Genomic DNA, 24,174 nt, shown 5'->3' on the forward strand with positions numbered 1-24,174 from the left:
TTCTTAATTTGATCCCCACCCCAACGGACCAGACACATAGATTAGACAAGAGCACCAAAATTCAAATCTACTAATCCAATAATCATTCCACAGAATCATTAATAGTGCTTGACAATGGAGCTTCTTATGCTGAGGGTCCACGTTACAAGTGGCTGTGCTAGGAAAGCTGGGAGTACTCAGAAGAATTCCACCCCAAATTATTCTGATTTCTGAGGCGCCGTACAGGATTAGCCTTCAGAATTCTAATTCTGGGAATCCTTAACACGCACTTGTTCAACTGCATTGCGTCAATGGGCCAGGCCTAGTGGACTACTGTGACGCTTGTTGTGGGTTAGGCTGTAAGCCTGTTTGAGTTGCTACGAAGGAGTCTTGCGTCTTCATTTAGCCCAACCCAACCCAACCCACGAATCAACAAGAAAATAAATTGAGAGGGATTGGTATTTTCCCACCTTACCTCTTTCTCACCTTAGATTTAATCACAAAAATACAGGTTAATAAATTGCACTTAGCGTAAACAAATATCACAAGTGTACATCTGTGCGTATGTAACAAAAACAGTCTATGATGATGTTACTAATTGCATAGATGTTAGGGAAAGAGTACATCAAGCATTATCCTTTCGCAATGAAAAATTAATCATTCCGTTGATGATGGCATGAAGTGGAAAGCCTGGACGGGTCAGGTCCCAGTAATGGTACTGAAAAAGGACGCTAGTCAGTATAAAAGGCATAAATAAAGTGCTACAAAACTCCTCCAATGGGCTGTCACTTTTAAAAGATCAGGTTTGGTACAAATTTCGATGGGTTTGACATTACAAATTCCTTCAAATCAACAAAACCAGGATAAAATGAACACTGAAAAACCAGGATGTTCTACACACTTCTTCACAGCTCACATGCAAAGCCCATGCCCACCTTGTCTTTGTCCCTGTTGTTTGTCTGTCAACATCTGATCCTATCGAATGAACCCTTTTGGCCGAATGTTGGAATTGCCCAAAAACAAGTAACATCCTTGCTTCAGATATTTTACGAATCAATGCAGTTTCTTTCTTTGATAATGGGCAAATTTTGCCCAAGCCGGCTATGGATAAGGCATGGTTGAATTATTGATCTTCATGAACATTAAAAGTTAAATGGATCAAAATCCAGTACGATGATTTTGTTATTTTTAATTTAAAAAAAAGAATTTAAACCTTACCTTTTAGGTAAGACATCATGCACCAATCATAATCGAGGATGCAATATGATGTTTCAGTTGATCAAATTGAACTACCCAGAAAAGCAAATCAACAAGACTCAAAAGAATCAAGATCTAGCATTATGCAATTTCCAAATGAAAATTATATTACATAGATGAAGAAAAGAGAACTCCGGAGACTGTACAGATAATTGAAATCCGCATGTCTATATCCATAATGTAAAAGCAAAAGAAAAAGGAACAAAAGGGGGAAAAACACAGTGGTTTTAACTTTTAAGCAGGGGCTCGGAGAAGAGGGGGAGTGGAGGAAACGAAAGGAAGGCTGCGGAGGATAAGGAAACGAATACGCCTTGGAAAAGGAGCTTCATGAAACAAATGCTCAAGCACTCTAGCCAACAGCACCGTGTACTCCTCCAGTAGCTCCGCCACTATTGCCACCAGAATCATCTCTTTCAACCTTGTGTCGGCCTAAAACGAAAGACTAAAAGCTTGGGACCAATATAGCAAGTTCAAATCAAATAATACGAAGTCGATCGCCTCGAAGATATTAATAAGCTGAAAATTTGGTGGGTCAGGGAAGAACGGGTTTCGATGTTTATAAAGAACAGGTTCGAGAGAAGGTGATTTGATAAGGCGTGGAGAATGGGTATACAAAAACCAATGGGGAGGGAGGGGACTCTGGTTTCTGGTTTTTTCTAAAAGAGTAAATATATTGCAAGCGCGGGGTAATGGCATAAAGATACAGCACGTAAGCAGTCAACAGAGTAGAGGAAATTACAAGAGGCGGCAGCCAGCACTTTTAAGCATTTGCAGTTTCCAGTGTGCTGCTGGGTTTAGGAGTTTCCACGTGGAGATTCACACCCACAAAAATGTACGCTGTTTGTTTAGATTTATCTGGACACCGGTTGCCTCATCCTTATCCTCCCCATTCACTCATTATCATATTTTATTATAGCCTTTGTTACTACTACATATGGTGTTTAGTATAGTATTTGATAAAGTATAATGCGACGTCCGGGTATTTATTATTAATATTCTCATAAAACACGAGATGAATTTAGTGGTTAAAGATAGGAAAAATGTTTAGGTGGAGAGATTCGTCCATCTTCACAATTGTGATAGTTAAATTTAATTAAGATTATATCATCTTACCATGATAATATTTATGTATGAATCTTTAAAACTTAATGAGAGTATATAGAGACGATTCTACACAATTTCTGGAGTTTGTTAAGAAAGTGGCTAGCTTACATCGACAATTCTTGGCATCTAAGTAAACAAACAAACCAAAAAAAAAAAGGAAACGAGCATTATTATGAGAAAATTAGAGAATGATCCCAGAATAATATGTCATCATTCTCATATATGTAACCCCCAATTTTACACAGGTTTTTATTTTGTTGTGATCTGCTCCTTTTTTCGGTTTTGCAGCAGCGAATGAATTAGGTCCATGTGTTCTAAATATTGAATTGGTGTTATTGTAGTTCTCACCACATTGAAATTAGCTAAACTATGTTTAACTTTAATCAGTTATTAATATTAAGTCAACTTTTTTTGAGAGAGAAATATTAAGTCAACTTTAATTAAGATTTGTATGCATCAAACATAAATAGAATTAAAATTTCTACATTTTAGCGTATAAATTATTTTTTTCTTTTCTCTTCTCTCTCCCTTGATTGGAGGAAAAAAAACTAGTAATATTTTTCATGTATAAAAAATGTCTGCATAACAGTAAAACGCATAATGTACCCATAAATTTTGTAAGTAATCAGCCTGTACCAAAACATTACCTAACGTCTCCATACTCCTATTTGCTCATAACGAGTCCAAGGAAAGTTTAAATTTCTTCTTCTTCTTCTTCTTCTTCTTCTTCTATTTTTTATTTTTAAATCAAGAAACAATATTTTAACAAAGGGAAAGAATATTTGGAACCTAATAATACGGTAAAAAAAGGGGGTTTTCTTAGGGTAAAGGTAGCCCGCCATTTCGGTGATATAGATGACACTCATCCAACGGGGCCACAGAGTCTATATATGGGTCAACATGGAGCGCATAGAAGCGCCGAAGTTTGACATGGAAATCTGGATGGTCATCGCAAATCCCCGTCTAAAACAAGAACTCCATTATTCGACCTTAATACGACTGTCTATAAAAGGAAAAAAAAAGAGGTACAAAGAATTGAAATTAAAAGCTACATTAATCAATCATAGAGCTAATCCGGATTTCAACTAAATATTCCCAGTGGATCTGCTGTACCACTAGGCTACACAAGATTTTGATAGGGGAAGGTAAAGATACATAACAAAAAACACTCCCTTCCCTACTACATATGAAGATAACTCCCTAAGCCAACTGTTAACAAAAAAGAAGGCCATCGTATCAGTTATTTTTACACCGTACTCCCCTACCTCCACAACAATACACATGGGACACAATTTACAGAATCTGATCATATTGCCTAGAAAGATACAATGGGAGGCAAACGGACTACCTACTACAGCCTATTTCAACAACATCCGGAATTCAAAATCTAAGGCATCTCCATATTCCCATGAACAGAGCCAACAAGATTGTAATAAAGAAAACAGTGAACACAAGAATTGATAGGGAACTGAAGCGATGATGCGCAGGAGCTGCCTTGGAATGAACTGATGGGCCAATTTGGCTACTACGAGGCTCACCATCTTGCTTCACCCTCTGCCTCAGTTTTGTACAAGATTCTTCAGCAATGTTCCCGCTGCCATCAAACTTGAGTAACTGGCTCTCTTTCTCTGACTCATCAGAGCTAGGAGTCTGTCCAGTAGCTTCTGCTTCTGTGATCTGCATTCAAAACATTGAAACATAATGGTCAGTTTGGGAAATGTACTAATTATTTAACAAATATTATACTTGACCTTAACAAAATCCTGACAAAAGGTGAAGGTGGGATAATACACTTCAAAATATCAACATCGCTTGAAATTAGCTTTTCCTGGTTACCCTACCTCAGTTAGAGCAGATTGAACTTCTTCTTCTTCACCAAGGCCTGTACTTCTCATTTTGCCATCATCAACACAGCCGGCAGAAACTTTCATTGGCCCATTAGAAAGTTTCATTTGCAAGCGTATTCTTCTTGGAGCAGTGCCCTGATTTACAAAGTTGTCTGAATTTGCTCTTTGCTGAGGTGCACGGGTTCTAATCTTGATTCCAGTACCAGTTCCGAGAGTTGCAAAGTTGTCTGAATTTGGTTGCTGCGGAGGCTCAAAGGTTCTAGTGTTCATGCCAGTTCCACCACCAAGATTACCACCATTATTCATATGATTTTTCAGACTGGTTAATTGTTGCAAATTATTAATACTACCCATTGCAGAATCAGTATATGAAGTAGCTTGGCCAACAGAACAATTCCCAAGACTATCATTATTTCCAATTCTAAACGCTTGATCATAAAGTGCTCTCTGAGTATGGCCACTATCAAAGGAAGTTTGCATTTGCACTGAATACTTGTTATCAACATGCCCACCAAACCACCTTGCAGCTCCAACCTCTGATTCATACTGGTAAAGAAGTTGAAAGTATCAAACATAAGTTAGAGCTGAACTGCACGCTAAATCAAATTGCCTTAAAAGCAAAATCAAATACAAAAAATATGGCTGAAACCTAAAGTAAAGCTCCAGAAAGTTATAGAGAAAATGGCTAATTTTCACCTATATAGGAACATGATAGCTAGTAGCAAGTTATTCCTTTACCTGTAGTTGTGCCATTTCAGTGTCAGTCTCACTATATGTGCCATTTTCTCTGATATATGAGGCTTCTGGTGGTATTGTCTTTGAGATGAATCCATTACCAGACAAGGGCATCTCAGTTCCAGCAACCAAGTTCTTCTGACTGTTTGACGCTGCACAGGAGCCATCGTGGTTATTCAAGACCTCATCCAACATAGAGAAAGATACATCTTGTTCACCAGTCCCATCCTGGAAATAAAACCCATTTTGATCATGGCCAAAATCACTTGCATAAGGAGAATCCATGCAGACTGGCAGATCTTCAAAAAAATGCGAGTTCATTGGTGAGAAGACTTTGTGGTCAATTTCACCAAAATTGGGCTCATACAAATTTGAATTGCCTCCCAGGAGCGGATATTCCTGTAACAAAAAGCAAGACATCAGTCTCTTATCAACAATCTTGATATAGTTCAAGATAAAATGACAAAGAATGTAACAACGCAAAAATATAGATAAATTGTCCACTTCTCACCTCTACTGCAGTTTCTTCTGTTGCATGATCTTCTGCATCAGAAGTCATATGACTATTGCAGCTGCTGTCACCAGTTACTTGACCATTTTGCATTACATTGTCGGGCTTTTGAGCTTGTGTATCAGATGACACAGTATCTTGGAGAAGATCTGATGACGTGTCATCAGGAGAAGATTTTGTCATGGTAGGAGAATATCCAGTTTGTTCTACTTCCTCGTACTTCACAATATCATTCTTCTCTTCTAGTTTATGAAACAATCGACATAGAACAAAAGCACCCTGCATCCAGAGAAAGGTCCAAGTTACATAATCATTCCCGTTTTTCTTCTAAATTTTTCTTCTTTGCTTTTCAAACTAACCACAATACTAAAAAGAAGAAAACAAAACAAACCAAAAGTGTAAGTCAGTGATCGTATTTATTTGCAGTAACTTAAACTGAGAACAATTAGAGTTGAAAGAAAACCTGGCCAGGGCCGGTGCCATCCAGGTCCTTGGCAGTGGCGCGGTATTCGTGCATGATCCAGTTGGTACGCTGGCCCTTGGGAGCACGGCCCTTGTAAAAAACCAAGGTCTTCTTCATGCCGATGAATGACTTTTTAGACTTGATGGTTCGATCCTTACCCGTGGCTTTCCAGTACCCTTTATCCGTTGCTCTATTGGAACGGTGGCCGTTGGGGTACTTCCTATCACGCGGGCAGAAGAAGAACCACTCCGGATCGTCCGATTTTATCACCGACAGTCCTGAATTTAACTCAACCATCACCAAGTATAAAAATAAAAAGATTTCACTAATTTCGGAATATAAAAAATAATAGTGAGAGGAATTTCAAAAAGGAATATAAGTAGGTTTACGGGAAATTGCCAGTTGTAGAAAAGCGGGAATCAAATTTATGAACTATAATATTTCATTTATCGGGGAATAAAGGAATTTAAGCTGACGCTCTGGCTAACGCTAAGGTATCAAAGATTCAGAACAATTCTTCACCCAATAATTTCTTTCCTTTAGAGAAAATAAAGAACAAGAGAAAAATACCAGGCAAATCCCAGGGCTCCCATTTGCAGACATCAATTTCAGGAATGACCTCGACCTCGGAATGACGACCGTTGACCTTCGATCTAAGGTAGTGATTGATGAGCTCTTCGTCCGTCGGCCTGAATCTAAATCCTAAAGGTAAGGCTTCCATCGTTAAAACTGCCATCTTTCCCTTTGCTAAACCCTAAGTCAATTTCTACAACCACTACTCCTTTTTTAGTTTTCAGGGAAAAAATAAAGTAAAAAGAAAAACAACGTCAAACTGTAAGTAAGATTGTCTTCTTCTTTCGATAACTTAACCAAGACTGTTTTTTCCTTTTTCGTTCTTCTTCTTCTCTCTCTCTCTCTCCTCCTAGATTTCTTGCTCAGCTAAATTTGTTGTTGCGCGGATTAGACTGGGGTATCTCTTTCGGTTTTCTTGCCTGCTCCGTTGGTCGCTTTCCTCGCTGGGGTTAAGCCACAAGGCCCCCAATAGAGTCAAAGACACCATGTGTCTCTCACGTGATCTTTTTCCTTGCATGCGCTTGGCTGTCGCTCTTCCATTCGTACGATTGACTAATCATTTAAGAGAATGCAGGGGAAGACGAAGAGATCCCCGCAGCGTATAATACCCAGTGTGGACAGCGAGTTCGAGCTTATTGGGCTGCGCTTTTTTCGTACACCGCGTAAAATGGAGCACCAGATAGCATAATGACTGAAATGCCCCCCTGGATGCTTTTTTCATTTTGAGGTTGTGCGGGCATACGTGTGGAGCACTGTGCTCTGCCTTATCCCGCAAGCCATTCCTTCTTACTGCAATGGCTGTGGAAAAAGTAATCTCAGTAGTGCTACGCTTTTTGCTTTTCGCCGCTTTCTGTTGTTTTGATTAAACACTAAAATTAACTTTCCTCGTGCGTCCGGCTCTGCGCATGATTTTTTGTAGTTTTGCCACTAAAGCTTTTGCTTGATTCATTCACGTGCTTCGGTATCAAGTATTTTGCTCCGTAATGTCACAAATCATGAGTTTCTTTGGGAAGGGACTCCATTTAATATTGAATCAAATTCTCAAGTACCACAAATCATGAGTTTTCTGTTCTTAAAGCCCATTTTTCACTAATGTTTTCAATTAATTGGTTTCAGGAGATGACACACCTGAAGGGAGCCAAGAGGTAATCATTGCGCAGGTGTTTACCGGGGTTTTCATCGCCCTGTCCCCGGCCGATAATGGAGAGTCAATAAGTAAAGAGTATCTATCTATAGTCTAAACCATCCGATAATTAATCTTTCAGGCCATTTTTAGGAAAAGGTCTGCAACTGTTAGGCTGTCAAGAGAGATCAAAATCAAACCGTTGAAACAATATGGTCGAAAAAGATTGCAAACTTCGATGGTCAAAAAAAAATTTGGCCGGCCTCCAAAGCCACAAGCTTTATTCGCACACGCACATGTCTCCATACCGTAGAAAGTAAGTGAGTCCTGTCTTTAATGCCTGCAACTATGCCTAAATCGTTCATCGTGTCTTCTACCAAAATCACAACATAATACTACTCTAATCAGGAAACTTTTTTTTTTTTTCAAATAAAGAAGAGAATCTAAACATTACTCTGGCAACTCCAGCCAATTGGCAATTCATAGCAGTATGCTGCTTGTTTAATATTATCAGGCTCCATTCAAGTCAAAGGAATGCAACTTCATCAAAAGCAATGGAAATGGAATTGACATTTTCTGTGGACTGGTTCCCCTTCCCATTAGAGTACAAGTCACAAAAGATCCAATGTAGGAGTCAGGGATAGTATATCACTTTGTTTTGAGGACAACTAATATAAAAATTATGCAATACCAGAAATAAAATTACTCATGATACAATAAGATACATTTCAAACCAAATGTTCCACATCCAATTTGACTGTATAAATTCTCAAAACCGTTCACAGAGAATGTCAAACTGTATCATGGTGCATAATATAAGCAGTAAACAACAATGGTTCCCTCTCAGAATAAATAGTAAGCTTAACATTATATACAAAACAAAAGAACTCAATAATTGGCCTGTAGGCTCAAAGTTACTATGTACAGATTTACCTACAAAGCAGGATGGTACCCAAGAGTTGCATTTGTTTCTACCCTTTGCACAGCTCTCCTAATACTCCACTCATGGCAGAATTCCAAAGCAAGTCGAAGGGCAGTTCCAAGTCCTAGGACAACAATAACACCTGCACAATGTCTCATCAAGTTACAACATATCAAAGACTCAAAGCACTTGCTAAGAATGGGATTTCCTATAAACAGGTATGGGCAGAGTGAGGTGTACATACCAATTATGATGTTAACAGGCAGTGCTGAGACACCAAGAGTAACGGATATTAACACATCCAACAATAGACCACCAATAAGGATTGAGAATGCCACCCATAGCGGACTAAAACAACCCTGTTATAAAGAGTAATTTGATGCAGAATTAACACAAATGGAACGAATTTTCTCAAGAATGAGTAAGATCCCAGTAGACAAACTGCAGTTATTCACTTACCCTTTCACGTTCTTGTGGTGCAAAGCTTGGATCAACCCTCCAAAGCCAGGAATTTGCCTGCACCATGCAAAACATTTGACAACCAAATATAGACATGACTATGCGATGCTACAAATGAACCACAAAAATTCAAAACTGGAAAGCTTCTGCACCAGTTTTCTACATTAGCTTTGGACCAAAGCTGAATATAATTAATTACCTTTTAAAGTGCTAACATAAAATCAGAGGGGCCTATAATGGGTCTTTCATCTCTCTACAACTTGTCTATACAATATACCATACGTAATAGTAGCCAAAAAAACAAAATAACTCTCAAACACTGCCAAATTCAATCTTCAACTTTGTTTTATCGTCCAGCTTTAAGTTTGGTTTTGGGCAATGAAACACTCTAGTCAGCAAACAAAACCCCACAAAGGTGACATTAAACTTCTTGCATCTAGTAGGCTATGACTAAATGAAACAGAAAACCTATCCATGGGTTTTTGTTGCTAGCCCTTTCTCTTAAGCACAGAATACCTACACTGGGCTGGGACTCTGGAGCGGAAACGTTCACAGCGACTGCTCTGCATGACAACAGTAAATTGAATCATGATATCTTGAAGAATAAACCATTTAATGTAGGAAATCAAATTTTGAATAACTAACTGGCATATCTCGCATTTGTTGGATCCTTTTGTATGAAACCAAGTGTCAATGCAAGACCGATGGGCTTTTGCAAGACCACCTTTACATTGGCACCCCAAATCTATAAGAACTTCTTCCTTCTCTTGTTGACAAACTCTGAAGAATAATAAAGATAGCAATGAGTCATAGCATATGAGATACTACAAATCAAGATTGATCTCTGAAAAACAAATTGAAGGCCAGAAAAGGTCAGCATGCTAATGGATGGTTAATATGGTTGACTTGCCACAATATATAAGATGATCTGAATGAAGCAATTTCCCAAGCCTAATCCTAGAATCTAATGTCACCAAAAACTTTATGCACTACACGATTTTGACACTTTAAAGTGAAACAGAAACTAGGAGTTAACATGTACACACACACTCCATTAATATATAATATCTATAGAAAATATAAACAGGGGAACAGGGCTGTACTCTCGAGACTAAACGATATGCAAATGAAAATGCATAGGACAATTAACATTATAAGATAAAACATTCATCTATGGAACCCCGCTGCACATAGCTAACAAATACTCCAAACTATGTGATGATCCTCATTCTTATGAGAAATCAAGCTATCCTAAAACAATCAAATATTGAAAACATAAAATACAAAAGGCACACATAGGAGGATTAGAGGCAGGAGAAGTATAATGTACCTGCACTGCTCATGACAACTAGTGGTCCTCGAAAAATAACCCTTTTTCGGAGAAGCCACACAAGGCAATTCCTCCTTAATGGAGTCCACATCTTTTGATAATTTAGCTATCGGCTGCTGAGTCACATGAGACTCGCCATTTGATACCACAATGGTTAACAATGTAGGATTGGCCTTACAGGCTGAATCCCCAACTGAGCCTGGATGTCTATCTTCCTGAGGCAACACTGGGATGTTTTCCTGCTTCTCGAGGTCAGGTTCTAGTAAATTACCAGAGTGGTCACCAGCTGTGGTGCTAGTCCCATTTGAACCTTCATTCTGCATCTGATTGTTATTTACAGCGTTTACCACAATCCCTTTTGGTTCTAAAATATTTAATTCTCGTGAAATTCCCCAGCACTCTCACTGTCGATTCCCCAAAAAAAATGCACTCTTCAAGACTGCCAGTCAATCAAAACCCTAGAGATTACTTAATTATAACAAGTAAAATCGTAAAACGCCAAACTTAAACCCCTCAAATTGTTCTCGAAACAGAATGCAACAGACACTTTCATTTCTTTGATTCTAAAGGAACAATAAAATAAAATACTATAAAACCAAAAACAACCCATCACAGATAACCCACTAACAAGATGGAGAACTTAATTTCAGCCTTGAAATTAGCTCGGACCAACTGAAATTTTTGTGTGCAGTGACATTAAAAAGAACACAAACGATAGGCGTTGAAATTTCTGTAAAACAAAAAAAAAAGTGAGGAACGTGTACCTGAAGAATGTTTGTTCCTTAAAATCACTATGGAGTTTGTTGACGGTTGAAAGTTGAAGAAGCAACAGCACCAATAAGAAGGAAGTGGGACGAGAAACAATAAAAGAAAGTGGGGGGAGAGAGAGAAAAATAAAATACAATAGAATAGAATAGAATTTGACAGTTACCTTTCAGAATTTGATGTGTAATTAATTACGACTTTGGCTAACCAACCGAAGAAGGATCTTTTGTTTAATAACGCAACGCCACGCAGAAATGTAGGCCCGCGCCCTTCCGTCTCACTCTTAAACATGCATTGTCCTCCTTTTTTTTTCTTTTTGTCAATTAAATATGCAATTTCCTATCTGGGTTTTTTGCTGTTAATAAAAATTCCATTCAACCTTGTCCTAATGTACTGAGCGAATATTTTTAGTTTCTGATATCTCTATAGTTATAGAAGGTGAAGGCTTTTGCCCTTTTGGCAATTTTGGGTCGCTCACTCACCTTTCAACGCTTATTTGCTGGATATTATTGGTGGCTAAAAAATTCCGAAAAGGTTTGAGGGTTGAAACAAAGCGTGGCTTTTTTCGCAGGAAATCAGAAAATGACAGCGAAAACGCTAGTATTCTAACCTATAAGTAAGGGCAATGAAGTTTGGTTCACAAGGGAATTGAGGGTAATTATCATCCCATCACATCTGGCTATAAAATGGGTATGGTATAAACGTTAGCCTATATGTTTGGTGATTGGTATGTTGAGGTACTGCGGCAGGGATTCGTTTTATTTCCCTCTTTTAATCATTCATCATCGGGACAGCCAATAAGATCTGACTAAGGTGGAACAACATTGGTTGACCCGTAAATTGGATATCAACTGTGAATAATTGAAGACTGCTCACCCTATTAAAGAAATAGTTGTTGAAATAGTGAGCAAATGACGAAAAAGAACCGCCTAACAATAAGCAGCAGGTTTAGGGTCATGCTCGAGGATTCTCAGGATTCTAAGTTGACATTCCGGTTACTGTTGGCTGTTTAATAATTCAGGAGTTGGGCTTGCTTCTGGTTTTCGAATGATTACAGATCTTAAGAGTGCAGCAGCCCACTTTGGAATTATTTCAGGCTTTTAGAACTGACTATATCTAAATTCAGAAGGGCCACAAGACGGTGAGGCCTGGTCCAGGCATTACTCGTGTCATGCGAGACATGGAATCAATTTAGGGTTTCGATGCAGCAGACTGACACTTGTTCAATGACGGGAACCACAAGGATGGCATCTTTTCAATATTTTCTCTGAAGTGTTAAGAGGAGAGCAATAGCTGGTGCCACGACATGTTCATGGATTAATTAAAAGCCCACCCAAGGAGCAAACTCTAGGCCTTGTTCTTCTGGTCAATGGTGCCATGACCCTAACGGAAACTGCTAATTTGCTAAACACAAATAATAAATTTCAACAAAAAATTTTGCAATAATTTAACATTTCATTCTCTGGTTGGGATCTGCAAAAAAAATAGAGAAAGATGCTTATTTTATTGTATCTATCCTATGTTAACAGTCGACGTAGCCTATTTTTTATTGTCAATCATTGGTTCGAGTGTTTGCTGAGGTTCTTTTCTACAGGGCAATGGGGCTATTCAGGTTTGACCTGAAAATTTAATTGATGGTCAGGATTAATAAACATTTATCATCTATCAAAGTTCAAAAGATTCCACTTCCATACATAAAAATTCTGTCATCGTGGCTTTAGAGTTATTAATATAACCTGAATCCAAACCTCAAGTCTCCTGGTGTAAGCGTTACTACGGCTAAAGTCAAAAGGCTGGAATGACAGCTTAGACAACCTGTATACCAGAATAATTCTTTCCCTGCAATCTCTTGAATGAAAAATCAAAGAGCGTATGTGTGACAAAAGTATAATCTATAGGAGGTTAACCAATTGTCAAGTAATCCCCCTCCTTTTAAGAGGGGAATAAATTAAAATCCTTGAATTGCCATGTAAGGCACTTCTTTATTCCATCAGACAGTTTTCGCCCTGCAGCTACTCTTATATCTAAATGTTTTCGGTTTGAGCGCCAACCCAATATCATATTTGCCCATCACAGCCAACTTCTTCCTTCCTAGCCCAACCTTGTTCTTTTAAAACAAAAAATGCCTCTTGAAACAAGCAAGCCTGATCGCCAGTCCACTGGTGAAGGTGACAAAAGTAGATATCTTGACAAAGAACTCAAAGACATGGTCTCTGCCATAACTCACCGCATATCTGGTATTCATAAACCCGGATCAAGCCAGCATGAAGATGATCAGGAACATCCCGCGAGTATTATCACACTTGCAGGAAACAACTCTGGTGCCACAATGCGAAGTGAGTTGGATGACAAATCCAGTCCCCAAGGAATTTCACTTGGCGAGCCTGATGCATTGAGTACCTACGTGAACAGCAATTTCCAAGCTGTGAACAACTCAATCATGCTGGGCAGCAGCTACAACACCAACGATCCAGGCGTCCATTTGGACGTCTCTGATGTTATTGAACGTGAGGGCCACAAGCCAGCAGATATTGCCAGAAGGATCAGGGGAAAGAAAAAAGAAAAGGGTTCCTTAAAAAGTGAAAATTCCGATTAAGTCGATGAACAAGAAATTGCAGCTATAACACGGTGCAGAAGTGCTGAACAGAAGTCTTGTCTAATTCAATAAACTTGCATAAAATAAATCTTTGTATTGCTTTACTATCCAAGATTATGTTTGCTTGGCAGCATGTAAAAGGTAAAAACTAAGGGAATCCGAGTATTCCCGTAGCAGAACTATGTTTTTTCCCTGTTTATGTCTTCGATATAGACATATACTGTTGGTTGTTTCTGCATGATTGTTTGCCATAGTCTAGTGTGTCAACTATACAAATAATAATTAAGTGTTTAACCTTAAAGTTTGCTATCATCCTCTTGAGTCTTGAATTGCAAGAAGCTTACCTATTCTGAATTCTCTTTATCTGGATGCCTCTTGTAATTTTATTGGTCTATCACTTGTTTTTTATAAGCCCTTCAAACTGACATTGTGGACATTGTGGCTCAATATCGGATATTGCTTCATATTTACCCTATTCTAAGTCATAACATGGCTTCCCAAGGTCTGTGAAATCCTACTGTGCAATCTGGATTCAGTTGAGATGGAAGAACTATGTTTTGGACTGAGTATAGAGCGCATTTCAAAGTTAAGTTAATGAATTTTGTTCAGGGGGAAATATTGCTGCATTTTGCAATCATGTGTAGGCCTTGAAGGAAAAGTTACCATCATAGATACCTTAATTCAACATGTATCAGTCTTAAACTGATTAATAAGGCATTGCTCTAGTTTTGAAGATTGAATTTGATGAAAAGGTACTTCTGAAGTATACAGGAGCAAGATTGCTGTAGAGTACAAAAGCATGGACTTGCCATGTGAAACAGCAATATTAATGAGATCACACTTTTATGCTGCGTTATGAAATTGTTGTATCATAAACCTCATTCTACAGATGGTATAGGTTAGTCTATGCTGCCACATTGAATTTGAAAGAGATGGATTGAGTAAAGTGATTGTCCTAAGGAGCTAAGTTTTAAGATGGAGTCGAATGATTTTTCAAAGAAGCTAATTTTTAGGAAAGGAATTCTCTTTTTTAAAAAAAATATATTCTCCTTATTCCCTCCATATATGCAAGTAGAAATATGGGTGACAGTAACAGGTTTAATTTCCACTTACAATGTTGAATTTTCTTCCTCAATTTTAATTGATCAACTTTGTTGCATATCAAAACTCTCAATCCTGGTACCAATGATGCATCCATCACTAAAATGGTAAAGCAGACTTGTGCTGCAATTGAAGAGAAGTTGAAACATATTCGGTGGTATTTATTAGTAGGTTATTGAATATTTCATGAATGGAGTGGAGAGTGGGCAGCAAAATGCTACTTGGCCTCAGGACAACTTAAATCACAAGAAACTGTGATTACTTGTAACTGAGCCTCTTGCTCCCTGATCTCTTTGGCTTCTTGAGCAATTTTTGATGCATAATTCTGCATTTCTTTGTTCTTGCCCCAAAGAAGGATGTACAGCCCAGTAATGACAACTATCGAACCCAACAAACTGTTCGTTAGAGTGCCAGGGAAGAAATTAGCAATGAGTATTTATCAGCCTTGGATATAATTAAGCAGAAATATTAATTAGTTAGAATAATTAACCTTCCAAGATTGAGTTGTTCATGAAGAATGGGGATATCAAACATGGCTGCCATTATCTGAACAAGAGGACTAAATGCTGCTGTGAAGACAGGACCCCTCTTCTTGACACACCACACCATGCCGACATAGCACAAGCCTGATCCTATCATTCCCTGCATTTACAAAACAATGGCATGTTAATCAAGGAAGAAGCTCAGGAGTAAGGGATCGAGTATTGTATAGCAATAGACTGACTTGAGCATACTTGGTACTGAGTTGTTTAGCAGCCAATATCATGACCTTATGCAAAAGTTTCCAATAAGCTATTTAAAGCCATAGAAGTCTGGGCTCGGGAGTGGCACTCCAAGAACCAAAGACATCTTTTATCTGTCATTTGCTGAATTACTAATTGAGGGAATGGAAAATATTAATGCTGTCTGCAGTGTTCTCCATTTTGGCTTATGGAATCTACTTGGATTGTTAATTCAGGGAATGGAAAGCACTGGTGCTGTCTGCAGTGTTTCCCATTTTGGTTTATGGAATCTACTTTGATGATTTATGTGGACAGAGTCCGCATGATTACTTATTTTTGAAACAAGGAAATACAATACCTATTACCAAAAGATGCGTAGAATTGAAGTTTGAATCTATGCGCCTCCCTTCCTTTTTAATTGGCTAGCAACATGGAAAAGGATGTTTCTTTCTTCTAAGGTACAAGGAAAAGAAATTTCTAATGCGAGCCTAGCCTACTAGGCGGCATAAACCTAGTCCAGCCTTCCCTACTCCTCAACCCAGAACCTGTGGATCAGTCAACCTAGATTTTATCTTTTTTAGTAGGATTGATATTGCTACTTTGACATTTAGACGAAAAAGGCAATTTGTGACAATATCACAACCTAGATAAAATTTTCTTCTGCTTGTAAGAAGAGCGCACTTACAGCATAGAGGACAGTTATGATTTCCACTTTTCCCTTCAGAACCCACATGGAAAGGTCCCGGGTTGTAGACAAGCTTAAGAGAGCTGACTGAATTGCACCAAAGAAGGACATGATTGCAGTGCTGGAGTATTGGCAGGGGTATCTTTTGCCTACATGTGATTGAATGATAAACCATGAAGACCACAACAGGGTTCCTACTATCAAAGCTAGGCAACCAATGGTCCACCTCTCTGCCCTTCTAGAAGATCTCAGCTTGATTGCATTTGCCATGGTTGGAGCCAGGGCCTGTAAGTGTGGGTGTTTGAATAACGGCATCCCTTTATAACGGGTTAATAGCAGGGCACCTCCAACACAAATCACTGAACCGAGTATTTTGGCTCTCCCACTGTTGCTTTTGAGGTTCACAGTTTCTATCCTGCAGTATAAATAAGCGACACCAGGGAGCGTGAAATAACCATGCAAGGATTGATTGCTAGTTTTGCAGAAGAACTTAGTATTATAATATATGAGCTAATTTGCATCCATACCTGAATGGTAGTGCCATTACAAATGTGAGCACCGGCACCATGTTGACAAAGGCGCATGCAAATGTAGCAGATGTGTATTGCATTCCAAGGAGAAAGAAGTGCTGCGTTAGCGAGGTCCTACAAGGAATTACAATTTAGGTGTGCCTGTCATATTATTAACAATACGGCTAGCTAGAAGGAATTCATGAATCTAGTTCAATATAAACTAACCCCACGATTGCGCTGCAAAAGAGGTAACATAAAATGCGTGGTGTGAGCTTTGGTCTGCTGTTCCTGCAAGCAATCCTGGGTCAGGTTGTGTTTAAATTACGAAGATACACTTTGGAGAGCGACTACTTGACCATGTAGAGCCATCTAAGTTGCTCGCAAATCAATGAGCATTTTAGTCCTAAGCAGCTACAGAAACACCTGACAGGGGAAGGCTAGAGCTCAACACACTCAAGAAATCAGAATTTAGCTCACCGCCAAACTCCAAAGGTCGAGAATTTTGTCAAAAATTTAAAAGAAAAAGTAACAGGAATGGAGACTGGGGAGCTCCTACCTTTCCCAAAAGTAGCCAATAGGGGCCAAGAAGATTGTAGCAAATGACAGCCGGAATGTTATGAGGACGAAGTGGTTCATCCCTTCATCAAGGACTTTCTTAAGAAGAATATTCACCACAGCAAAAGAAAAATCAATTGCTATCATTACAATAAAATGTTTCCATTCGCCACAGCTATTGAACTCTGCCATTAGATCCAGCAGTCAAAGAGCCAAGGCAAGGTTGGAGCTACCTTTCTCTGTTTGTGAACAATTTTCTTAATAGACTAGTGAGGCAGACATCTATAGCTCTAAATAGATGGACCCCGGAAAAAGTGGGAACAAAGCAAGATTAAATTCTTTCAAATCACATCAATGCTTTAAGCAACTACCCTTGGCAATAGTTTAATAATTATTCTCATCTTTTCACTTTCTTTTGACTGATCCTTAGTTTCAAACAAATGGAGATTAGTTTGGAGGCTCTTGCAAATTATTGAAGCATCGATGCATGGCCATGAGCTTTTCATTTCCAGGTTTCTTCTAGGCTCTATTCAACTGTTAGATGATGTTCCTCATGCTAGTCAAGATTTTATGGTCAGCAATATTACTACATCTAGGCATATTCTGAGTAGGGGTGTAGGAGAAATTGACACTCTCATCTCTTTCCGATGCGCATAGCATCTAGTACTACATCTTTGAAACAGGTAAGGGAAGCATCCTCACACCTACAAGGTGGGAAACAAGAACAATGTGTCAAATCTTGCCCCATTGCACCTGAAGGGAGAGTGAGAGAAATTCACTTGATGCACCCTATGATTATATATTGAACAGAAACAGCTAATTGCTTGCTCTTTGAACTTTCCAGATCTATAATCCAAGTGCTGAATTTCAAGCCATCGGTATAATTTTTTTTTTTTTAAAGTTCATTGGTGTAATTTTAGAAATATACTTCTTCTTAAATTGCACATTCTTTACTTGGTATAGGTTAAACATGTTGACAATGAAATAAAACATAGAAAATTTAAAAAAAAAAGCCTAAAGCATGGTATTACTCTCTTTAAAGATAATTTTCGTTCCTTCGAAATACAAGACTCAATGCACAAGAATTGTAACGGTTATCCTCAAAATTCAATAGACTCTTCTTTATAATTTGCCAAACTAATAAGAGATAACAGGAATAACAGAAAGATTTTTTTGAAAAATAAAACCGAGTAAGAAAGGAATGAAAACAAAGAAAGTATACAAAGAAGTTTTACTTGTTGTGTGTTGTGGTTGCTTATTGTACGTTGTAGTTGAGGTAAGAAGGTTATATTTATAAACACAAATTAATAAGAGATAACAGGAACAAAATAAATTTTCTATGTTAAGAAAAAATAAAAAAATTTGAGAAAAAACCTAGTTATACTCAATATGTTGTGATTGAGGTAAGAATAAGAAGGCTATATTTATAAGTAGAGGACCAAAATAAAGGGAGTTGAGAAAAAGGCTAGTTATACTCAGTGTATGTTGTGATTGAGGTAAGAAGGCTATATTTATAAACAGATGACCAAAATAAAAAAAGTTAAGAAAAAACTTAATTATACTCAACGTATGTTGTGGTTGAGGTAAGAAGACTATATTTATAAGCAGAGGATCAAAATCAAGGGAGTTGAAAAAAAACCTAATTATACTCTGTAAGGTACAAAAATTAAATTAAGCCTACCTTAGGTGTATACTCACGCATAGGGAGGGCTTAACCCGATCTCGTGTACACGTGAACCCACTCCTTTTTCTTCTATGCAACGAACTCATAATGAGTTTAATTATTTAAAACGATTACACTTTTATATACCTTGGTAATATGAGATGCTTGAAACTTATAAAATACATTATTTTTCCGACAAAACATCTCTAGCTCTTATAGTCCAATCTTATTATGTTCTTCACATTGAGCCTTAGCTACTTTCCATCTTCGGATATTTGGCATTTATTCTTCATTTTGATTCAAGGACAGCCGGTAAATGCACTAAAAGGAGTGTTCATTACTGCATTGAGTATTAATAATTCTGCGCTTTCAAATGCATGCATTCTTCATATGCCATGGCAGCCTTAGTTATCCCCGAATCAAAAACTGAAAGGTAAAGTAGCCAATGTAATCTACAATAACATGTTGCCAGCTATGCTAAACTGCGCGAGCCCACGTTAGAAATTGTGTTCTGCTGATTGGAGGTTCATAGGTAACGAACATGTAGGAGATGCTTGGGATTCCATAAACTAGGATTTTAACTACCATATTGCCATCTTTGAGCTTTCTACTGAAATTCCCTCCGTGCTCCAGCTCCCACTTGCCTTAAATTATGCAAGCATTGATATTGAGATTTGATTCCAGATGCCACGAAACAACTTTGCAATGACGAGGACCATTCGTTATAGACTTTTGTACGACTAACCACCGTACGACCTTTCTTCCAATGGCAGCTAAAATGGTCCCGCCTCATCTCTTTAACTTTCTTATGCTATGGAATAACATTTAAGATGTGTAGGAAATAGGCAAAGAGTTCTTGGTCCACTCATTCACGCAGACATGCTCATGCAGCTTAGAAATCTGAAGGACGATTTTGGCTAATTAGTTCCTAAAATATTGGCAAAAGCATTTTAAATTCCTTTCCTTTTCCCCCTTGTTTATGCCTCTGATTAAGGCATTCATTCCCTATTAAATTAGGAAGCTTAGATAGTGAAGAGCGTAAGGATTGCTCCTAAGCTATTGGGAAATTGTTACAGCAAAAGCAACTATGATGTACAAGATGAAGGAAATGGGAACTCAGTCTGTCAGCTATATTTACCAAAGAATCTGTTAACTGATATTGATCCTTTTGGTTTTCAAAGCTACATCCGAGCAATCCAATTCAATTGTCTATCATCTTACGGATTGCCCGTCCAAGATCTTGTAAGCTGTAACTAGTGTGCAGATGATGACCCACAATAGAAGCTTATAGTCTAAAGTCAGCCACTCCAAACATACACACTTAGCTATTCCCACCAAAGAAAAGACAGAAATACGACCACATATCGGATTAGGACAACATTTCGCATCAGACACCGAGTAAGACTCCTTTTGCAAACGTACAGCTATCCAATTAAAATTGTGTTTTAATTATCCATAACAAAAGACACGCTGGTTTCCACTTTGAGACTGCATACTGCCAAGCTATGAACTAAGAAAAAATCATTGATAGCATCTTGTATGGAGATAGGAACAAAACCATTTTCTATGGATTTTGAGAGCAAGTTTTATTAGACAGCTTTTCGCCTCTGGTTTTGGACAAACTTGTATTGTCTCACCCCAGAATTATAGTAGTTGGGACGAACTATACAAAGGGGTCATTATCAATTTTCTTAGTACCATGAACCTGAGCCCACAATCCTATCAGAATCTTCTTCATCGCATTTGGACATATTTGTCTTTCCACTTGGAATCTTAGGAATTAATGTAGTATCAATTTCCATTTAACACACTTCTCCATCCCAGCATACAGCAGAGCAGAGCCGTATTAGCTCATCAGATTTAACTAAGGTTTAGTTGAAGATATGCACTTAGGATGATCAAAGCAAGTTGATATTTGTGATAAAGTTTACCGAAATATCAAATGGGTAAAATCATGTAAGCCTAAAGATGGAGTCATCCTACTCTTCCAGTGTTAATATAGCAACGTTTAGTTGTATGTAAACTAAACGTTAGAGCTACAAAGTGCAAAACCTTGGCTTATAATTTGATTATTCGTTTAGATTACAACATCACAAGTATACATTTTATCATATTAAGGTTAAAGAAGCTTTTGTCTGCTATGAAAGAGATTTTATCGGTATTGGATAAATCATGAAGAGGATTTTATAGAATACGGAAATCTGTGATTAAGTAAAAGTTTACGCAGTTACGCTTAATCCTGAATGTAATGACTAGTACATTCTTTGTGCTTTCTCCCTGAGAATAATAGTCAAATTACAGCTTTAAAGGATTCAATGGGCACAAAGTAAAGAATGATTAGTAGGTGTTGTTGTACAATTAATAATGGAAATAGAAAATGAAAGAATCGCATTAATCATGATGAATCTGTGATTGGCTGATATCAACCAAGCACAGAGGAAACATAGAGGTAAGGATCCCAAGAGCCATTAGCGCCACTCCAACCGTTGTTGTCAGAGTGCACAAACTGCTGCTCTGACGGCCAAACACCTTCTGTCGTTCCATCAATTTGAGAAATTGGCATGCTCAGCATGTTTGTTTTACCATTCATATTCATTTGCATCTCTATTGGGCACTGGTCCGAATATGACAAGTCCATTGTTGATTCAGTTGTCCCGGAAAGTGGCCATGTAGATGTTGCAGTTGTGCAAGTGGTGATATTAAACAAGCCATTAGGAGGGACTTGGTTCATCTGTGCGCCCCATGCCGCTTCGTATGACGGTTCATTGGACCACATCATGCTTGCAATAGACGCAGTTTGGCTTTGGCCAGGTTGATGCCATTGAACCCCAATATGACCTGCAGCCACTTGATCATCATGTTCATGATCTAGATTTACGACAGGGTCGGGCTTGCTAAAACCGGGATTTACAGGACCCTGAACAGGGTTCATGTTTCCAATTCCTTGAGGTGCAACTGTTGTCACACCTGACTCTCTGCTGACGTTACCGTTGTTATGAGGAGAGCTGGAAGCAACGCTAGATTGCAAACCAGCACAACTAGCAGGTGATAGGACTCTGAGCCCTTTGCCATCAAGCAATTTGGCCTTGAGTGCTCCAAGAAACCCATCGGCATCACTTCCCGACCCACAGACTTCCTCAAACGAGAAAGGCTCCATGTTATCCAAGGAGACGCGGTTGCCGCACGTACTTGATGCTGACTGGGGTAGCTCGAAGTTGGTGCGCGCATTAGCCCCACGCAAGGCCCGAGCAGCATCATCGTAGGCTCGAGCAGCCTCCTCGGCAGTATCAAAAGTTCCAAGCCAAAGCCTGACCTTCTGCAAGGAGTCCTTGATCTCAGCCACCCATCTCCCTGATGGTCTCTGCCTAACTCCCACGAATCTATGGTGTCCTCTGGATGATGACTTCTTTCTGCCACGCACTCCATTAGAACTACTTGGAGCCCCCATATTGATCAGTTGATTTCTTCCTTTAATCGAACGTTCGAGTAGCCGAGGTTCAGGTTTCTTATAATTGTGTGTATTGAAACGGTATCTTTGGTAAACCAGCAGTCGACAGCAAAGAAAATGGCAAAACCTTGCTGCTTAAATCTTAAAAAATATTGGGATGTCTATTGCAGGCCTAGTTGTTTACATCGACGGAATTACTAAATTACAATAGCAACCAACTAGACATTATCATGAATTATATTTTGAAACAATAAGAAGCAGACAGATAACTCCATTGTGTAGACTTTTAAGAAACATGGAAAATAAAAAAATCATGAGACCTTTTCTATTCCTTTGTTTAATTTGATGGCTATGTTGTAAGTTCTCCTTGTTTTGTAGCATTGTTACTAAATTAAAAACTTTTCATCATTCTCTCTATCTATCTTTCGTTGCGAATCATCGTAACTTAGTGACCACCATTTTCCTTAAAGAAGGAAGATGATACCAATCATCCTCTGTTCCTTTCCCATTCTCACCGCAAAATATAAAGTTCTTCTTGCAAGAAGTTTGAAATGAAAAAAATATGTCACAATGTTCAAATAAGCTTTTAAATTATTTTTAAAAAATCAAATAAACCCTTATTATTATTGTTAAATTAATTGTGTTAGACAAAATATCATCATTTTATATTTACATGACACTAACATAATAACATGCCATTGATGCGAAAGGTGAAAAATATCATATATTCTTGTTATCATATTAAATTAGCATATTACGTCATCATTAATTATGATATTTTAACATGTCACGTCAATGACACATAATATAGAATGATAAATTACATTTTACCTAAATCAATCATTAATTATAAAAATTTATTGAACTTAAAACAAAAATAGAAGGTCTTGATTAAATGTAATAAAAGTATAAGAGCTTATTTCGATTTTCTTACATAGTTTAATAGCTTTTTTAGATATTATGCCAAAATATATATAATATTTTAAAAAATTCATAAATTATTGAAGAATATTCAAATAAATTTTTATTTTTTTGATTACATTTAATTAAATCCTTATATTTTATTTTAATTTAAATAAATTCTTATTTCTCATGGTTGATTAACTATTATTAGTCTAAATATCACTTCTTATTTTATATCACATGATACTGATGTAGCATGCTGACATGTCGTATTAGATTATTACATGACATAATAACATTATTATACAACATTTTTTATCCAATATAAAAATTTTTTTTAAAGGAATTCATCTAATATAAAATACCAAGTGATATTTTAATTAATGATAATTAATTAACCATTAATTATAAGACTTATTTGATTCAAAATAAAAATATAAATACTTGATTAAATGTAATAAGAAAATAAATTTTTCTTAAATTATATAAAAAATTTCGGACATTATGTCAAAAAAATGACATTTGAGAGTTGTTAAGTGTGGTTAGCAATCTTGCAACTTTTATGGATGGGTTAAAGCCCATAATCTAGCAACTTTAGAAAATTTGTTTTAAACTACTGGGCCGGTTTGCTGTGAGCATTTTGGGCAACAAGTAGCCTCAGCCCAATTGGCCCAGAATAATTCCTGATTTCAGCCTATGTTGTTGATAAATGTTCCAAGGTTTTACTTTGGACTTGTTAATTTAATATCTATCAATCTATCACCATTGGTTAATTAATCCGTTAAAAAGACAAAAAAATTTCATATATATACATATATATATATAATATTTCCATGAATAAAGTTCCAAAATTTCACTTATTAACAATTTATTGAGTTAAACATAATCAGTTTTCAAGAGGGATATGGCTCTTAGAATTAT

The 24,174-nt window shown here is 37.6% G+C and overlaps 6 protein-coding genes across 6 annotated transcripts; 1 reads left to right on the forward strand and 5 right to left on the reverse strand.

Annotated features, from left to right (window-relative positions):
- Window positions 1-1,243: 1,243 nt before the first annotated feature.
- Window positions 1,244-2,073, reverse strand: LOC110422875 (uncharacterized). Its single transcript, XM_021436899.2, has one exon. It carries the CDS (start codon window positions 1,642-1,644, stop codon window positions 1,471-1,473), a length of 174 nt encoding a protein of 57 aa, XP_021292574.1. The 5' UTR covers window positions 1,645-2,073; the 3' UTR covers window positions 1,244-1,470.
- Window positions 2,074-3,372: 1,299 nt separating this feature from the next.
- Window positions 3,373-7,061, reverse strand: LOC110423001 (protein NTM1-like 9). The gene is made up of 6 exons (XM_021437084.2): window positions 6,467-7,061; window positions 5,897-6,174; window positions 5,434-5,712; window positions 4,926-5,321; window positions 4,182-4,733; window positions 3,373-4,017 (listed from the first exon to the last, which is right to left on the reverse strand). The coding sequence occupies exons 1-6, from the start codon at window positions 6,630-6,632 to the stop codon at window positions 3,721-3,723; spliced, it is 1,968 nt and encodes a 655-aa protein (XP_021292759.1). The 5' UTR covers window positions 6,633-7,061; the 3' UTR covers window positions 3,373-3,720.
- A 1,233-nt stretch (window positions 7,062-8,294) lies between these two features.
- On the reverse strand, window positions 8,295-11,358 carry LOC110416441 (RING/U-box superfamily protein). Its single transcript, XM_021428442.2, has 8 exons — window positions 11,235-11,358; window positions 11,068-11,094; window positions 10,304-10,742; window positions 9,619-9,753; window positions 9,494-9,536; window positions 8,974-9,030; window positions 8,759-8,873; window positions 8,295-8,656 (listed from the first exon to the last, which is right to left on the reverse strand). Exons 3-8 carry the CDS (start codon window positions 10,624-10,626, stop codon window positions 8,526-8,528), a joined length of 804 nt encoding a protein of 267 aa, XP_021284117.1. The 5' UTR covers window positions 10,627-10,742; window positions 11,068-11,094; window positions 11,235-11,358; the 3' UTR covers window positions 8,295-8,525.
- A 1,723-nt stretch (window positions 11,359-13,081) lies between these two features.
- Window positions 13,082-14,025, forward strand: LOC110421634 (uncharacterized). The gene has a single exon (XM_021435273.2). It carries the CDS (start codon window positions 13,191-13,193, stop codon window positions 13,662-13,664), a length of 474 nt encoding a protein of 157 aa, XP_021290948.1. The 5' UTR covers window positions 13,082-13,190; the 3' UTR covers window positions 13,665-14,025.
- A 702-nt stretch (window positions 14,026-14,727) lies between these two features.
- On the reverse strand, window positions 14,728-17,481 carry LOC110422345 (WAT1-related protein At3g30340-like). Its single transcript, XM_021436218.1, has 6 exons — window positions 17,241-17,481; window positions 16,910-16,972; window positions 16,700-16,816; window positions 16,173-16,587; window positions 15,256-15,407; window positions 14,728-15,160 (listed from the first exon to the last, which is right to left on the reverse strand). Exons 1-6 carry the CDS (start codon window positions 17,429-17,431, stop codon window positions 14,983-14,985), a joined length of 1,116 nt encoding a protein of 371 aa, XP_021291893.1. The 5' UTR covers window positions 17,432-17,481; the 3' UTR covers window positions 14,728-14,982.
- Window positions 17,482-21,226: 3,745 nt separating this feature from the next.
- Window positions 21,227-22,399, reverse strand: LOC110425519 (uncharacterized). Its single transcript, XM_021440443.1, has one exon. The coding sequence runs from the start codon at window positions 22,348-22,350 to the stop codon at window positions 21,325-21,327; it is 1,026 nt and encodes a 341-aa protein (XP_021296118.1). The 5' UTR covers window positions 22,351-22,399; the 3' UTR covers window positions 21,227-21,324.
- Window positions 22,400-24,174: the final 1,775 nt, after the last annotated feature.

Source organism: Theobroma umbraticum, unplaced genomic scaffold (genome assembly GCF_002168275.2).
Source record: "Theobroma umbraticum cultivar Fairchild unplaced genomic scaffold, ASM216827v3 scaffold_30.0, whole genome shotgun sequence".
Taxonomy (NCBI): domain Eukaryota; kingdom Viridiplantae; phylum Streptophyta; class Magnoliopsida; order Malvales; family Malvaceae; genus Theobroma; species Theobroma umbraticum.

Bases quoted from the DNA above. Each gene is read 5' to 3' on its own strand.
- LOC110422875 (XM_021436899.2), bottom strand. From the start codon at position 1,644: ATGATTCTGGTGGCAATAGTGGCGGAGCTACTGGAGGAGTACACGGTG.
- LOC110423001 (XM_021437084.2), bottom strand. From the start codon at position 6,632: ATGGCAGTTTTAACGATGGAAGCCTTACCTTTAGGATTTAGATTCAGG. The intron at 6,175-6,466 runs GTATTTTTCTCT...AGTTAAATTCAG, and splicing joins GGAGCCCTGGGATTTGCCTG to GACTGTCGGTGATAAAATCG. The intron at 4,018-4,181 runs GTAGGGTAACCA...TTTTGAATGCAG, and splicing joins TTCAATCTGCTCTAACTGAG to ATCACAGAAGCAGAAGCTAC.
- LOC110416441 (XM_021428442.2), bottom strand. From the start codon at position 10,626: ATGCAGAATGAAGGTTCAAATGGGACTAGCACCACAGCTGGTGACCAC. The intron at 8,874-8,973 runs GTAAGTGAATAA...TCTTTATAACAG, and splicing joins CACCACAAGAACGTGAAAGG to GGTTGTTTTAGTCCGCTATG. The intron at 8,657-8,758 runs GTATGTACACCT...GACATTGTGCAG, and splicing joins GCCTGTTAACATCATAATTG to GTGTTATTGTTGTCCTAGGA.
- LOC110421634 (XM_021435273.2), top strand. From the start codon at position 13,191: ATGCCTCTTGAAACAAGCAAGCCTGATCGCCAGTCCACTGGTGAAGGT.
- LOC110422345 (XM_021436218.1), bottom strand. From the start codon at position 17,431: ATGGCAGAGTTCAATAGCTGTGGCGAATGGAAACATTTTATTGTAATG. The intron at 16,973-17,240 runs GTAGGAGCTCCC...GATTGCTTGCAG, and splicing joins ATTGGCTACTTTTGGGAAAG to GAACAGCAGACCAAAGCTCA. The intron at 16,588-16,699 runs GTATGGATGCAA...TTTATACTGCAG, and splicing joins GTAATGGCACTACCATTCAG to GATAGAAACTGTGAACCTCA.
- LOC110425519 (XM_021440443.1), bottom strand. From the start codon at position 22,350: ATGGGGGCTCCAAGTAGTTCTAATGGAGTGCGTGGCAGAAAGAAGTCA.